Genomic DNA, 17,351 nt, shown 5'->3' with positions numbered 1-17,351 from the left:
TTCAGATGTCACTCGTGATGCATAACCATTCATCGGTGATGTAGAACCCATCAGCTTTGACAGGGCATACCTAGAGCCATAACCCATCTCAGTACCCGAAACCAATCCAGCAAGCTACAGGGGAAATTGCTGACCCGAAATAAGTCCAACACCCAAAAATGTTATCTGGCGTCCAGCTTGCATCCTAAAACCAGGAACTTTGGGCCTCAAACCCAATCTGGAAAAAGCCCGATGCACATCCAACCTAATCTTCTCCAGCATTTTCTTCCACGCCCAAGAAACCCTTAGCGCCTTCAACCATGAAAAGCCGCCGCCTCTGAGACCAAAATGATCACCACCGCCATGTGGACCAGATCGGCCACCGCTGCCTTGCCCAGTGTCATCCTTCTTTAGCGGCGCACCAAGCTCAAACTCGAAGTAATTCACCGGTGATCTCGCCACCTCACCGCCTTTCGCTAGCTCGTGCCAAGACGCCATAGGGCATAAGTCGAGATGGTACTCCTGCTGCAACTTCAGACCACCATTCGCCGAGGAGAGCATAGCTGCATAGGAACAATCTATTGAGGAAATACCCTCGCCGGAGTTGATACCAGAGACTAGCGGCCTCTCCTCTGCTGCGAGAAACCCCAAAATTTTTCGCAACTCCCACGATGCGTTGCCTGCCCCAACCTTCAAGACCCTTAGGGAACCAAATACCCCCTCTCTGACCACCCTCAGCAAAGACAGCGGCCACTAAAAAACAGCCGACCTTGTTGCAACCCTTATGGACCATCAAGGCCTTCCCATTCTCCCTAAAGGATTTGGCGAACTGCTCCTTCCCTGGAGACAGCGACGCTGCCTCCACCGTGTCCGCCAGCCAATCAGAGCATTGAAGATTCAAATATAAGGAACCAATGAACCCTTTTCTCCTTTCCTTCAAACGCAACTATGTCTTGCCTGCAATCGCCGAAAAGGAGAACGATTTGGCCGCCACAGCAAATCGTCTCTCCATCTAATCTAAACCAAGCGCATCCCACAAATCAAAACCAAGGCTCTAGTGGAAACACGCCTCCGCTAGAGAGAAGAGTAGGGCTGGGCAAAAACCCGCCCTACCCGTAGACCCGCCGCGGCCCTTGCGGGTTTAGTGTTTATTTTCGCGGGTTCGAGTTGAGAATATTCAACCCGTACAGGGCGGGGCAGGTTTCGGGTTTACTAATATTACCTATGCGGGTACCCGACCTGACCCGCTCCTAAAGGCTAAAACACAAAAAAAAACCCTAGACATAAGAGACTTAGAGACCCATTCGGCTTTCTCCCTTTCACCCAGCACTCAAGAGTCAAGTCCTCAACACAGCCGTCAGCCCGACTCAGCCGCACCGCACGAGTTCACGACTGCACCTCTCGTCCTCTCGATCTCATCTCCCATCGGACCCATCTCACTCCCCGCACCGCACAACCGTCAACCGCACCTCTCGGCTCTCGATCTCCCATCGGACGATTCAGACCCATCTCACTCCCCGCACCACACGACCGCACCTCTCGATTTCCCAGCGGACCCATCTCACTCTTGAGTCTTGCCTCTCGATCTCTCACTCTCGCCTCTGACCTCTCGATCTCAGAAGGGTACTCTCTCTCTCTCTTTTCTATTTTGTTCTTGGGAAAGATGAAATGAAAGGAAAGAAAGAAATATTCTCAAATGATTTCCCAAATGGCTGGAAGGTACGAGCTTTTGGGTCAAATTTTTTTGTTAGTGTTGATTTGTTTTGCGAAATAAATTGTGGGTTTTGCTTAGTGTTTTGGTAAATCATGGATATGTGGGTTTTGCGGAAGAATGTGTTTTGGGTCAGTTGCGGTTGTGGGTTTCGCTTTTCTCGTTAATGGGTGTTTTTGGATTTCGTTAGATTATGGCTTGCTTGTGGGAGTGGATCATGGGTTGAAGTTGTTTCCTGGTGACATTTGTTTCTTCTGGTAACAGTAGTTTGTCAATGTTTCCGACTTTATTGTTTGCTTCATTAGAATTGTTTATATTTTTTTCTTTTCTTTCTCTTTGGTCAAAGTAAATAAACCCGACCCGACCCGCAAATATGCAAAACACGCACCTATTTAACCGGCACCGCAAATACCCGACCCGCGCGGATCTTGGTCATTGGGCTCGGGTGGCGGGTTGGAAAATCCCAAACCCTCAAGGTGCGGGTCGGGTGGGAAAAAACCTGATACCCGACCCATGCCCAGCCCTAGAGAAGAGAGAGATGTCTGAGAATATCTAGAGAGAGAGAGTCTAGTTGCTAAATCTAGTGCAAAAGATGAATTCCGACCCTGTGAAAGTCTCAATGGCATTGTTTTAACAAGGTGGCAAACTCAAACAAGAGAAAAGGACTACAACTATAAAGCTACCTGTTGTGTAAGCAGTAAAAGGCTTTTATCAAAATCTTTAAACGTAATTATCAATTATCAAATATGACGGTTAGGCTATTAGGTTTCCCCATATCTTATTCTACTATCAAGGTACTTATTTGCGATAAGAGTATGATCTAGGATTTGCTTGCCTCGGATGAAAGCATTTTGTGACTTAGATGTAATCTTCTCCAACACCATCTTTAGTCTGTTAGCTAAAATTGTAGGAATAATTTTGTAAATGCTACTCACGATGCTAATCGAGCGAAGTCTTTGGGATCAATAGCCCTTAGAATCTTTGGAATGAGGGCGATTAATGTAGCATTAAGGCTCCTTTCGAACTTACCTCTAGCATGGAAGTCACAAAATACCTTCATAATGTCTTCTTTTAATATATCTCATCAAGCTTGGAAGAACGCAATAGAGAAACCGTCAGAACTCGGTACCTTTTCACCATTCATTGCTTTCACTACCTCCAACACCTCCCTTTCTTCAAATTCTCTCTCAAACCAAATAGCCTCAGCCTCATTGGACAATGTGCTTGTTGATCTCCACCCGGTTAGTAGAAAGTGTGGCATCAATCAACAAGGAGTCAATGGAGTTCTTCCTCCCATTGGAGTTGGCCACTGTGTGAAAAGGCTTCGTGCACTTGTCACCTTCCCTTAGCCACAAAGACCTAACTTTTTGCCTTCAACTCACCTCCTCCATGAGAGTGGATCTCTCTAACTCGCTTAAAATTTCTGCCTTCATTCTCTCCTTGTCGCCTAATGCCCTTACTTCTTCAATGATATCTACAACACATACCTCTTCCCAAAGGATCTTTTTCTTTCTCCCTACATCTCCAAACACCTCCTCATTCCATTTCCTTAAATCAACTTTTAAAGCCTTGAGGTCGCTGGCTACAATAAAGCTTAGAGAGCCTTGGAAGTGATAAGAGTCCCGCCATTGTTTTGACCTATCCACAAAACCCTTAGACTTCAGCCACGTGTTTTCAAATTTGAAGTACCTACTTCCCCTATGAAAATCACCATTGTCAAGGAAAATCGGGAAATGATCTGAGCATAGCGTAGGAAGCCCTTTGTCGGACAAACTCGGAAACTGAGCTTCCCAAGCCGAAGAAACAAGAAATTTGTCAATCCTGGACCAAGAGGGAGACTCCCGATTATTCAACATAGTATAAGTACCACCAACAAGAGGGAGGTCCATCAAGCCCTGATAAAAAATGAAGAGAATTCCATCAGAGTTTGGTATGAGCGTGCTACTCTCGATTTCTCAATGGGGAACCGAGTGACATTAAAATTACTTCCAATACACCAAGGCAAGTTCCACCAATTGAGCAAGCCAACCAACTCATCCCAAAGAAGTCTTTTATCCTTATCAGAATCAAAGCCATAGACACACGCAAAGGCCCAAGTGAAATGATCTTCAACATTTTTGAAGGTAACAGCTAGGGTAAACTCTCCCACACACTCGTCGATCTTTTCCACCACCCTCTTATCTCGCATAATCAAAATGCCACTTGAAGCCCATTTGAAATCCAAACAACACCAATCCACATGATCGCAACCCCACAAACTACGCACTACACTATGAGACATTACCTCCAGCATAGTTTCTTGAAAACATATGACATTACCTCCAGCTTAGTTTCTCACCTTTAGGCATTTATTCCCCTCATTCAACCCTCTCACATTCCACGATAAAATTTTCACATTTCATGATAAGATTTTAGACTTAATTAAAAACTGAAGAACCCCTCTCCTTTCCACTAGCATGGCTAGAAGTCTCAAATTTAGAATCATAATTTATAGAGCATTCCAACCTTTTTAACTCCCTATTGCCTTTGTTACCTAGTTTAGAAATGGAACCTGACACCACTTGAGGATGACCAGTTTCAATAACTGTCAAAATTACCATAAACTGCTCTTTAAAGCCTACACACGAAACCCTCACAACACGATGAACCCAATTTGAATACAACGACCTAATATGACCTGATTTCCTGACCACAACAGAAGAGTAGGGCAACAACAATGGATGGGTCTGTGTGGGTATCACTGAATGCTTAGCCACATGGGAAGGGGTCGTACCCACAACTCCATACCCAAACGCTGCCAACTCGTTCTTGGCTAGATCTGGCATGTAGGAAAGGGACAAAGCTGCTTGCAAGTTTTGGGCAGGACCACTGACAAGAAGAATAGGTAGCAATAGAGGCTCCAAAGCCATACCCATGACTCCAAAACCAAACATAGCCACCTCCTCGTCGGCAAGTATTGAGAAGGACCATCGACGAAGTCTGACTTCCCCACAGAGGCAAACAACTCGACAAGGACTAGGTCACAGTGGGGAGGACCACCAGCATTGATCTTACCAGAAGGATCACTGCACCTTGCCAAACTACCGTTCCCACATGATTGCAGCCATTTGCAAGACTCCAGACCAGCCTCTCCTCGGCGACCCGCCGAATGACTACTAGGTTGTGCGAAATTCGAGCCCTTCACGCCTAAGCCCATTAAATTAGTTTTGGATTTATACTCTTTGCTCTTGGACACTGCAGGCGGGCCCAAAGCATTTGGGCCAAAGTAATATCTCCACTTTAGCAATTTTGGTCTCAGCTCCATAAATCCCTCTAAGCCCATTGAGGCCTTACCCTTAAGGTCATGACTTGCATGGGCCATATCAGGCTTGGTCAGACCTACTGTAGTAATGAGCTTCAGCTTAGCAGCGTGATATAGCTATTGTGAGCGAGAGGGGACCTACCATTGAAGATCCTTTTTCCAGGGTTGTTCACTATTAGCTGTGATAAGGATGTGTGGGTAGACGAGAATATGCAACTTCAAAATGGTATCATTCATTGGAATGTTTTGTTTATGTGCCCTGTGCATGATTGGGAAGTGGATGTGGTCTCATGATTCTTTTAGTTGTATTCCCAAAAAGTTAGGTACGGAGGTGAGGATACAATTTGTTGGGTTCCATCGAAAAGGAAGACATTTGAAGTGGAGTCTTACTACTAGGAAGAGTATTTGGAAGACTAAGGCTCCTGAGAGGCTTTTCTTGTGTGGACGGCGGCACTAGGAAAAATCTTAACCTTGGACAATTTACGTAGGAGGAATATTATGGTCATAGAGTGGTGTTGCATGTGTAAGCAATGTGGAGAGTCAATCGACCATTTATTGTTGCATTGTGAGGTTGCAATTGAGATATGGAGTGTGATCCTTCAGCTCTTTGGTGTTGATTGGGTTATACTTCGCAGGGTGAGTGATTGTTTAGGAAGTTGGAGGGGACAATTGGGTAACCACCATCTTGCATTGCACATATGGAGGATGGTTCCATTGTGTGTGATGTGGTGTCTTTGGCGAGAGCAAAATGCACGAAGTTTTGATGACCATGAGAATGGCTTGCTTGAGTTGAAGAAGTTGGTGCTACAAACTCTGTATTCTTGGAGAGTGGCATGGCATATTTTGCCTATTTCTATTTTTTCTGAGTTTCTAGATTTATGTTCTTTCTCTTCATATTAGGGGTCTTTTGTATACTTCCTGTGTACACGGGTTGCGCCCCTCGGTGTGTAGTTTGAATATACATTATTTATATAAAAAAAAAATCTAACCACATCCTTAAAAATGCGCTTCAACGTCTCTTTGAGGGTGCACAATTCGAGACTTCAACTAGAACTACCTCTGTTCCATCCTGGACAACTTTCAGCAGGTAAAAACGTGGGACTCCTCCAAACCCAGTTGCTACCAATTGCCTAGTCAGTGTGTTTGTCCCATCGGGGTAAACATTTTGAAGCAACCTCTTCTTGATGTCCCCCCCCCCCCCGGGCGAAGAACACGACATCGACTGTTCTTGCCCACAACCAACAAGGATCTAGTGGAGGAAATTTACAACCTAAGTGAAGCTTCGCCGCAAACCTTCCCCACCCTATGCCATCTCTCCCTTCCTGAACCGGAATAGGTCCCCTCCGTCTTACGAGATTGTTTGGTTTTTTTAATCTCAGCTTTTTGTTAACCTTATATTCAAAATGTTGCATGTAACCTAACATTTTATTAATATCATTAGATTTAAATTCGGTATTAAGTATAATTTGCAATTTTATGTGTTGTTTTGGCAGTCGAGGCAGAAAGCTTTGGCAGATTTACATCAGATGCAAACTGTGCATGTAAGTGGTCTCTCTCTCTCTCTCTCTCTTACACACACATATACATTCTGTTGTTTGTGTGCGGGGTTGGGAGGGTGGTTAAGTGGATGTTGATGTGTTTGCATATGCTAATTTTATTTAAGTAACTTTTTTAAAAGCTTTTTATAATTTTTTATCATTATGTTTTCCAACATCAAAAACTTGATTACTTCATGGCAGTCCCTCAAAATGGGGAAAAAAAAATTATGCGATTTCTTTGTGTTTATATTTCACTTAATAAAAAAAAAACGTGAAGAAATTATGATCGAGCATTTCCTTTGGTATTGTTTTTACAAAACATGCATTTGACTTAACTCTGGTATTCCTTGAGGAGGAGAATGCACTAGAGAATTATGTGATGGGAAATGTGTAAGTGAATTTTCTTTAGGGTTGTAGTGCTGAATATTGAACAGGTTTCATTGAGAACTCCCTTGAAAAATGAATAGCCTAGCTGATTAGTTTAACCATCAATTTTTCTTGTTGCATTCTGAACCAATTTTATTTCATTTTGATGATATGAAGATATCATTTTACAGCAGGTTCTTTGAAGTGTTGTTGTTTAATTGCTTAGAAGATCTTCTGTTTATAGAATTACTGAATTGTAGAACAGTGTATTACAATCTGCTTACAGGGGGAAAAAAAAAACCTACGTGCAGTTCTCTGTTTCCTTTATGCCATTTCTTGTAATGACCTTTTAGTGGCCTTGCGACTTTAACTGCTACTGGAGGTTGTATAATGACTTGGTTGAATTTCTTGGTTTTTGGCAGATCGAGAAGCTTAGTGACCTACAGTGCACGCCCGAGTCTCAGCTCAAGTTCATTATAGAGGCTTGGATGCAGGTGATTTTTGTGCTCATCATTAGATATTTGCAAAATTGTTTTTTATTTTTTTGGCATATATTAGGTACACGTTTTTTCTTTGGGAAACTACACTTAACTCTCTTGAACTTACACTCCATTTGCAATCACCCCTTCAAACTTTTAAGAGTGACAATTGAGTCCATTAACTTATTAAGTACTTTCAATGTGTTCCTTCTGGTAGCATTTTTTATTAACTTGGACAGAAAATGAGTCATGTGACTTGTACGTAACTCAAATTTTCCACTATATCATTCAAAAAAGACGGCCAGTGACCGTGGGTCTCCATGACCAGAGGAGGCTTTTTTTTTTTTGTTTTTTAATCTAAGGGGATAATTATATTTTCACATGTGTGATAGAGGGTATAATGGACAATTTTAGTCATGCGTCTTGCACATGACGCATTTTTCTGTCGGAGTTGACAAAAAATCCTAATTGAGGGGGCAAAGTAAAAGGGCTTGGTAGTTTAAGGGGGTTGATTCACTTTTTAAAGTTTGTGGGGGGGGTTATTGCTAATGGGGTGTAGCTTTGAGGGGGCTAAATTTAGTTTCAACTTTTTTCTTTGAATCTTTTTCCTTTCTTCTATGTAGAAGTGGGTGTGTTTAGTATGTCAGTACCAGGTTTTATGTTTTTTATTTTTTGATAAGTAATAATGCATTAAGAGCGCAGAGGGGCGCAACCCTAGTACACAGGATGTATACAAGAGAGCGACTAAGTAGGGGAGAAAGAAGAAGAGAACATAAAGAGAAAATCAGAAAAATCAATCACTAAAGGAGCAAGCCATCCTGCTGTCCATGTGAATAAAGTGTACAAAAAGAAGTGAATAAGATCCTCTAGGTTCCTCGACAAATCCTCGAAACATCTCGCATTCCTTTCCTTCCAAAGACACCATAGGAGACACAAGGGAGCCATCTTCCAAACCACAGCACTACTAGTTCTACCTCCCACCCACCAACTGGCAAACATCTCCATGACGCTTCTAGGCATAACCCAACTCAAGTTAAAGCGAGAGAAGATGACCTCCCACAACTTGCGCGCAACCCCACAATGAAGGAAGAGATGATCCACAGACTCCCCATCCGCCTTACACATACAGCAACGATTAATCACAACAATACCTCTCTTCCGAACATTATCCAGTGTGAGAGATTTCCCAAGAGCGGCCGACCAAGCAAAAAACGCCACTCGCAAAGGAGCCTTAGTACGCCAAATCCTTCTCCATGGGAACTGGTTAGGCTCCTTAAGGGCAAGCCTCCTGTAGAAAGTACGGACCTCGAACTTCCCTTTACTTGAAGGAATCCACCACATTCGGTCAACCCCTTCCCCCCGGATCGGAGACGAATACAAGAGCGAGAAGAAAGAGGCTAAGGCCATCTCCTCCCAATCATGGATACTACGGGTAAAAGTAACGTTCCAGTGCACCATCCCATTTACACACTCCCGGATATCCGCAATGGAGGCATCCCAGTACCAGGTTTTATGTTTTTAATAAGATATATCGAACCAAAGTAGGATTTGATTGGCATGCCCTGGGAGAAACATATCTCATAACTTAGTATTATCTCCCTCTTTCTTTCAGATACATTGTACCTTGGGCGTATTACTAATACCTCCATCTTTCAGAGTTTTATTTTTGTCTATATGCGGGGAACGATAAGCAGTACTCATCTGGTGGGTCATTTATCCCTATGTAAAATACCGAAAATAATAATAACGTAGTCTGTCCACCGAGCGGCAGACTGCAACCTGCGCTTGTTGCTATCTACTTCTGAATATGGTTACGTAAATGCGTTTTGGCCTTTTCCCTGCGAACTAGACATGGCTAAAGGGGATTGGTTTTGTTGAGCAACAAGTCTGATGTTACTCAAGCTTGTATTGTAAGCAAGTACCATGTTCATGAGTATTTTCATCCAGTTAAAAGCCCCAGGTGATTACGAAAAGAAAATTGTGCTAAGCTGTCTTTCAGTTTGTTGATTGCTTGCTTTCCCTTGGTAAATTGCAAATAAATAAACCTCAAAAAGTTGACAAAACTATTTCCTGACTTCATGTTTTCAAAGATGCACTTACTGTTTACTTTTCAAGTATTTGATCGAACCCGTTTCTGATGATTCTGTGACAGTTCTAGCAGTGTAGTAATTGCAATGTTATGGTGGTTTTATTTGGCTTGAAATACTGGCAAAACATTTGTGGATATGTATCTAGAAATATTGCATGCTTGCAGATAGTTGAATGCAGGCGAGTGCTGAAATGGACTTATGCATATGGGTTTTACCTACATGAGAATGAGCATGCTAAAAAACAGTTTTTCGAGTACTTGCAAGGTATATATTCGTATTACTAAGAAACAGTTTTCTGAGTACTTGCAAGGTATATGTGTGACAATCTTGTCATCAGGTGAGGCGGAGTCTGGTTTGGAAAGGCTTCACCAATGTGCAGAGAAGGAACTACAACAGTTCCTCAATACTGAGAGCAAACCGCCAAATGATTTCAATGACTTCCGTACAAAGCTAGCTGGACTGACTAGGTATTTATTGTGTACACAATATTGCTAAAAGTTGGTTTTTCAATTGTACATTGATTATTTTTCTGCAAGGTAATAAAAGATGAATTGCTTTTATTGAAACAAATGGAGCCATATGAATTTTTTTATATTTCTTAGGAGCATCTGTGATCATATCTAGAATTTAAATTTTGTTTAGCGCAGCAGAGTTTTGTCATATATATATTTGACTTGTCAATGTGTTTTAGTTATTTCTATCCTAAGCACTTATCAAAAAAAAAGTTATTTCTATCCTAAGTAGTGTTAGAAAGTTCCTCTATAAGTTTCTGCTATCAGAAGAGGGGGAAAAAGTTTGTATGCAAGTTTCCCCTTATATTTTTATGTTCATAAGTAATCAAAATTTATTTAAAAGCGAAAAGATTAAACCCAAGTACGCAGAATGTATACAAAAGAAACACTTAGCCAAAAAAAGAAAAAAAAAAATCAAGACAATTAAGAAAACTAAAAATATGAAGACAATCATAAGCAGCAGCTGTCCGTTGGTAAAGGGTTTTGAAGAAGGCCTATAACTTCACCACCGCGATCTCACAATCTTCAAAACATAGATCATTTCTTTCTCTCCAGGTACACCACATTAAGCAAGGCAGGATCATTTAATTTCGGCTGAGTTCCCCTCTTCCGGCGACGATGTGAGCGACGCATGGAGGTGCATCAGGTGCGATTCTCCTCGAAGGTTGTGGTGTATGAAGTGGTGCTTTTTCATCGAGGTGAATTCCTTTCTATTCTCGGTGAAGGAGGATGAGGTGGTGGTGCGGCTAGAAGAGAGAAGGAAGGGTTTTGCTGGTGTGGTGTCTCTGGGTCTTCAATGTTCAGTTTGGTTGGCTGCGATGGTGGAGGTTGCGTTGCATAACACTGGGATGAAGGATTTCGTCAAATCCTTCTGTTGAGGGCCAACAAGTCTTGATCGTCCGCCATGGTGGGAACATGGCCAGCTATTTCCTGGAGTTGGTGGTGTATGCTGAGGGGGCCGACAATGGCTTATATTACTGCCGGAGGGACGAGAAGGGAGAGGTTGGGGTAGGTTTGCTGGGGAGTTGAGTAAGGTGGTGACTTTCCTAGAAACCACGACTACTCCCTCATCTTCTTCCACTTTTGTCGAGTGATAGGGAAGAATAGTGGTTCGAATTTTCCATTGTTCGTGGTGACGCTGCGAGCGGAGGGGAGTTCACTAGAGGTGGAAGGTTCAAAAGTTGTCTCTTGGCCCGCTGGGTATTGAGCAGGCTTTTGATGGAGATTTGTGGGATAATTTTTTCGAATCTCAGAGGGTTCCTATTCTTGAGGGATGGTGGAGTCTGTTGTTGGTGTTTTAGGGACTGATGAGGAGCCTCTGATCTAGGTATGTAGCTGTTCTGTTTTGATGTTGTAGCTGAAGGAGCTGGAAAAAATGTGGGAAGAGGGAAGAAGCTTTCTCTGATCCTTTTTGGGCAAGAAGGGTGAATGCCGAAGTGGAGCAAGCTATTCAGCAGTTTTTAGCTGGGCTTTGAGATTTGGGTTTCTCGCATGTTGGGGTCTCTTGTAAGCCCTCTCTGTAGGCCCACTCGGTGTTCTTGGCTTAAGCCCAAGACCAGGCTTCTTTGTAAACCCAAACCTAAGCTGAGTTTGGGCTATGGTTTTAAGCCCACTTCTGCAGTGGGTGTGGTTACAAGTCGTCGTTCTCAAGGTTCGGCCTTGGTGGTGGGTCTTTCTTCTGTCCGAGAGCCCCTGCCAAGCTCTGCGAAGGATGGGAGAAATTTTTGTGTCATACCAAATTTAACGTAGGAGATGAATCCATAATTAGATTTTGGCATGATCAGTGGTGTGGGGATGCGGCTCTAAAGGAAGCTTTTTCAGGCTTATTTGGTATTGTTCGTGCAAATGATGCCTACGTTGCAGCTCACTTGGGAGTTTTTGGGTGGTTCCAAATAGTGGAATGTGAGCTTTGTTAGAGTGGCGTATGATTGGAAGTTGGATGTCTTTGCTTTATTTCTCGTGGTGTTGCACTCTGCTAGAGTGAGAAGCGGAAGTGGAGATAAGCTATGGTGGGTCTCCTCCAAAAGAGGGTTGTTTAAGGTCAAATCCTTCTATCGCTATTTGGCTTGTACTGAAGGTTGCAGCTTCCCTTGGAAGAGTGTGTAGTTGACTTAGGCTCCTTTGAGGGCGGCCTTATTCGTGTGGTCAGCGCTCTAGGTAAGACCACCTTGGATAACCTTAGGAAGTGGAACGTCCTTGTGATGGACAGATGTTGTATGTGTAAGAGGAATGGAAAGTCTAAGGACCACCTTCTTATTCATTGTGATGTGGCTGGTGCCATTTGGATTGCCTTTTTCACTTTTTTTGGTTTGACCTGGGTTATGCCTAAACGTTAGAGCTGGCAATTTTGACACGACCCGCGAACTTGACCTGAACACGACACGAAGTTACAGGGTTTGGGTTTGATCTAGTCATAATCGGGTCAATCCGTTTATGACCTGCTTATTTTCGTTTCTGGTAAGTCAACCGGATTCACCTGTGGGCGACCCGCCTAACCCATTTAAAAATAATAATAATAAAAAAAAAAAAAAATTCCTAAACTAAAGCCTAAAATATTTACCATGTAAACTTTATACTTTGAAATTTGGTATTTGCTACGGAGTTGAAAATTGCTGATCTTTGTGAATGCTTTTCTTGAATGCCAATTTGTTGGCAATTAAACCTATTATATTTTTAGCATATTGTAATTTGTGAATTCTATCGACTCCCAATGGTATTATTATTACATTATTTTTCCTATTTTTCCTTCAAATGTGTCGGGTCAGGTCGCGTCACGTCACTACACCTTTTAAGTAAATGGTACATGTCGGCTCGTGTCAACTTGGCACGACCCATTATTTTAAACGGGTCAAGCGGGTCGTGTCCCAGTTACCCAATTATTTTTCATGTCGTGTCCGTGTTTTAGAGTTCAACTCATTTATCTAAACGGGTCGTGCCCGGCTAATCGGGTGGCAGGTCGCCCGGGTCATATTCGGGTTTGCCCACCAACCCATTTTGCCACCCCTACAAAGAGCATTCCGAGCAGAGAGTCTGTTCCCTAAGTTTAGGAAATATGTGCAAAAAATCGCAAAAAATATCTCACAGCAGACTTCCTAAATGAACCATAAACGTTATGATTGCTACAGTGGAACACAATGTTTTGAATTCTACTATTGCAATCCTTATGATTATTAAAATAAAAAAAATTGATTCTCTCTCTTCTCTCCTCTCTCCTCTCATGTCTCACAATTCTCTCTCATCTCTCCTCTCATATATATAATATAATTAAAAAATCAAATATTTTAATGATATAGGGAATGATTAAGGGAAGCTATTGGGGTGTATTTTGACATAGGAAAGCAAAAAGTAGTTTGGATCCTTAAATGCAGGAAAAATGACGAGAAAACTTCTGGGAATGCTCTAAACGTGTAGTCAATCTGTATGCTTGTTAGTGGACCTTTAGCAGTCCACAAAGTGTTGTAGTGTGGTAGATGGTGCTTACTTGCCCTTTTTTTTTTTTTTTTTTTTTAAGAAATAAGTAATTCATTGAAAAGCGCAGAGGGGCACAACCATGGTATACAAGATGTATACAAAGAAATGCCTCACTAAAGGAAAAAAGAGGAACGAAAGGACAAATTGAGGCATAGTGGAAAACTGAGACACTTGGAAAGTGTTGGCCCAATGAAACAGAGTCTGGATAAACATCTTTTTGAGCTCTTCAAGCGACCTTTCTAGTCTTCTAAACATCTTGCATTCCGCTCTCTCCAAATAGTCCACATTAGACAGTGGGGCGATATGCCACACCTCCTTTGCTAAACTATTACCTCTTTGACCGCGCCAACAAGCTAACAAATCTGCCACCCCTCCAGACATGACCCATGTGACATCAAAAAGAGTAAATAACACACTCCATAAAGCTCGTGCTACTTCACAGTGAAAGAGAAGATGGTTGACAGACTCGCCACTTTGCTTACACATACAACACCATTCCACCACAATGATACATCTCTTACGCAAATTATACAAAGTCAGAGTCTTCCCAAGAGTCGCCTTCCACACAGAAACTGACTCTTAATGAAACTTTTACTTAACATATACTCCTCCATGGGAAAGAGGAAGCTACCACGTCTGTCCCCGGAGAAGAAAGCATGTGAAAAAAAGATCTCAACTCAAAAATATTTTGTTTGGAAGGAGTCCACCACATGCAATCCATCCCCCATTCGGCTACGGAAGGCATATAACTTTCCAAAGAACGCCATCACCACCTCTACCTCCCAATCCTGGACCGCTCGTAAGAAAGGATCATTCCACTGTATAACACCATTGGACAGCTGCATATGATCCCTAACCCATGCCTCCTTATTACTCGCAATTCAAAATAATTCAGGAAAAGCTTCCTTCAATGACTGATCCCCGCACCAAGTATCATGCCAAAACCTAATATGGGAACCATCTCTTGCTCCAAATGTAATAAATCTCGAGAAAACTCCCCACCCTCTCCGAATATGTTTCCACACGCCAACTCCATAAGGGCGCTCCACCACCTTGGTACACCAACCTCCATTCGTGCACCCATACTTGAACTCAACAATCAACCTCCAATACGCTTTCCTTTCTGTAACGTATCTCCATAACCATTTACCCAATAAAGCGAGATTGAAATAGCGCAAGTTCCGAATTCCCAAACCACCGCCTTGCATGGGAGAGCAAATTTGAGACCATTTCACTAAGTGGAACATAGGCTCCTCATTGAGACCACCCCATAGGAAATCTCTTTGTAGCTTCTCCAATTTGTTCGCCACTCACAGGAATAGGGAATAGAGACAAAAAAATAAGTAGGAAGGTTGGACAAAGTGCTTTTAATCAGTGTGATCCTCCCACCCTTTGATAGATACAATCTCTTCCAACCTGCCAATTTCCTTCCCAGCGTCTCAACAATACCATTCCAAATGGTGGTAGAATTGTTTTTTCTTTTTTTCTTTTTTTTGGATAAATAAGTGATTCATTGAAAAGTGCAGAGGGGCGCAACCCTAGTACACAGAAAGTATACAAAGAAAGGCCTCACTAAAGGCAGAAAGAAGAACATAAAGATAAAAATTGAGACACATTAGAAAATTGAGGCACACTAAAAGCGTCGGCCTAATGGAATAGAGTTTGAATATACAACTTTTTGAGCTCTTCTATTGGCCTTTCTTGATCTTCAAAACATCTTCCATTCCTCTCTCGCCAAATAATCCACATGACACATAGTGCAATTCGCCATGCCTCCTTAGCGAAAATATTGCTTTACTGTCCCCGCCAACAAGCTACCACCAAATCTATGACTCCTCTAGGCATAACCCAAGTAATAGCAAAAAGAGAGAAAACCAGACTCCATAAAGCTTGGGTCACTTCACAGTGAATGAGAAGATGGTTTACAGACTCGCCACTGTGCTTGCACATACAACACCAGCCCACCACAATGATACCTCTTTTACGCAAATTATCCAAGGTCAAAATCTTTCTAAGAGTCGCCGTCCACACAAAGAAATTAACTCTCAATGGAACTTTTACTTTCCATATACTCCTCCACGGGAAAAAGCTTGCTTTGAGTTTGTATAAGTGAAACTTTGTGATAAATTCTCACATAAAAAGCTTGCTTGATGCATAGAAGTAGGCAAACTCCCTACTCTATATAAGCTTGAATGGTAGTGGGCAATCAAACCTGCTCAGGATGCACTGTCCTAGCGAGTGGTTTTGCAAGACGATAGTATATACTCTGGTGTTCTGTCTGATTCTGCTTTTGGTGTTTGTTATTCATACAAAGAGAGATGGGAGGAGGGAGGAAAGAAGTTGGGCCCCCGAAATAGGGTATATCACTGTAGAAATGGCATGCAGTTCCATTGCTTTAATGAATGGTCCTTTGGATGTTGCTGCCTGATATCCCCTGCTGATGGAATCAGAACTTTTTATTAGCTTTTTTTTGGGATAATCTTTGATTTTCCCATCACTTGAATTTTCTTTATTAGTTGCTTTCTAATTGAAAAGTTCTTGTAATTTGCGATATTATATATTGTTTGTTGGAGTGTCTGCCATGCATGTTTTTGGTCCCTATCCCATTTTTACCATTGGCTATACTTGGATACGCAATCAATTTGCTAGTTAATGTATAGCCTTCTCTGATCCAATTTCATATCTTTATGTAATTGCAACAGTGTGACTAGGAATTACTTTGAGAATCTGGTTAGGGCGTTAGAGAATGGTTTGTCAGATGTGGACACCAATGCGGCTTGCAGCAAGACAAGCATGAAAAATGGAGGGAGCAGCAAGGGGCGAGGTGGAAGGGGAAAAGCACCTACTCGAACTGGTGGTTCAAGTAAAAGTGCTGACGGTAGCATTTATTGGTCTTGTGAGCAATGTACCTATGCCAATGTCAAGTCTGCCACCAGATGCGAGATGTGCAACCAGCAGCGCCGGTGAAAATTATAGTCACTTATGGCAAGACAAATATGGACAGCAGACCCTTCAAACAAGCTGACAACAAAAGCTAGATTTGAGGGGATAGCTGGTGTGGAAACCAGAAGGTTTTTTGGTGGTTCCTTTTGCTGAGGCTATTGAAGGTACGAGGAAAAAAAGAAAAATGAGAAAGTGAAGAAAAACCAGATGAAAGACAAGCCTCTTTTGTGTTTTCGTTTGCAGTAAACGCTAACTTATATAATTCTGTATATAGTTTCCATCTATAATTTCTGCAACTTGCTTTTGTTGCTGATTTTAATGTATTACACATTGCTTAAAATTGAATGCAAATGATTTCTTATGCTCTGGGACTTGTTTTTCCATTATGTTGTTTCATATTTTCGTTTTTAATTGACGCAATCGGTTTCTAAATAATTCAGGGCAAAAACTAGCTTCTTCATATAGTTGTTCGATGCGGTTTATGGTAGCCGTGAAAATCTGTTAGAAATCAATACAATTTTTGCGCTGTATTTGCTCGAGATTTGGATGTTTAAAATGCGAAGCATAGCATTATGTTCTACATTTCGTTTATACTACTATTCATTGATAACGCAAAACTATGAGAATTGTCCTCATTTGGACGTGGACGTGGTTACTGGTTCAAGCAACTCTTGTTACTCGTATTTTATGTCTTTCTTAGTTCAATGCAAACTTGAGAATTGTCCTTTTTTCTTTTTCTATTTTCGAGACTGGATAGCAAGAAGCTTATTATGTTTTGGATACAAACTGGATATGTATATTAGTAATTATTATATGTATTTGGATCTGGTAATTGGATTGTCTGTTGCAGCTCAATGTGTGATAGGGATAAGGTTATGGTTAGATAGAATAATAGTTGAATTGAAATGCAATTATAATTCATTAGGATTAGATTATTTAAATTAGTATAAATTTATTTAAT

General features: G+C 41.8%; 1 protein-coding gene across 2 annotated transcripts in view; it reads left to right on the top strand.

Moving 5' to 3' along the window:
• LOC132175518 (probable E3 ubiquitin-protein ligase ARI7) overlaps positions 1 to 16,756 on the top strand; it is a 48,390-nt gene extending 31,634 nt beyond the window's left edge. For both annotated transcript variants that reach the window (XM_059587499.1, XM_059587492.1), the window contains exons 11-15: positions 6,485 to 6,532; positions 7,318 to 7,389; positions 9,629 to 9,728; positions 9,802 to 9,931; positions 16,150 to 16,756. In XM_059587499.1, coding sequence (XP_059443482.1) covers positions 6,485 to 6,532; positions 7,318 to 7,389; positions 9,629 to 9,728; positions 9,802 to 9,931; positions 16,150 to 16,414 — 615 coding nt within the window. In that variant the 3' untranslated portion in view covers positions 16,415 to 16,756. The remainder of the gene's footprint in view (positions 1 to 6,484; positions 6,533 to 7,317; positions 7,390 to 9,628; positions 9,729 to 9,801; positions 9,932 to 16,149) is intronic.
• The last annotated feature ends 595 nt before the right edge of the window (positions 16,757 to 17,351 follow it).

This window comes from Corylus avellana, chromosome ca1, assembly GCF_901000735.1.
Source record: "Corylus avellana chromosome ca1, CavTom2PMs-1.0".
NCBI classification, from domain to species: domain Eukaryota; kingdom Viridiplantae; phylum Streptophyta; class Magnoliopsida; order Fagales; family Betulaceae; genus Corylus; species Corylus avellana.
This window is presented reverse-complemented; position numbering and strand designations above follow the sequence as displayed.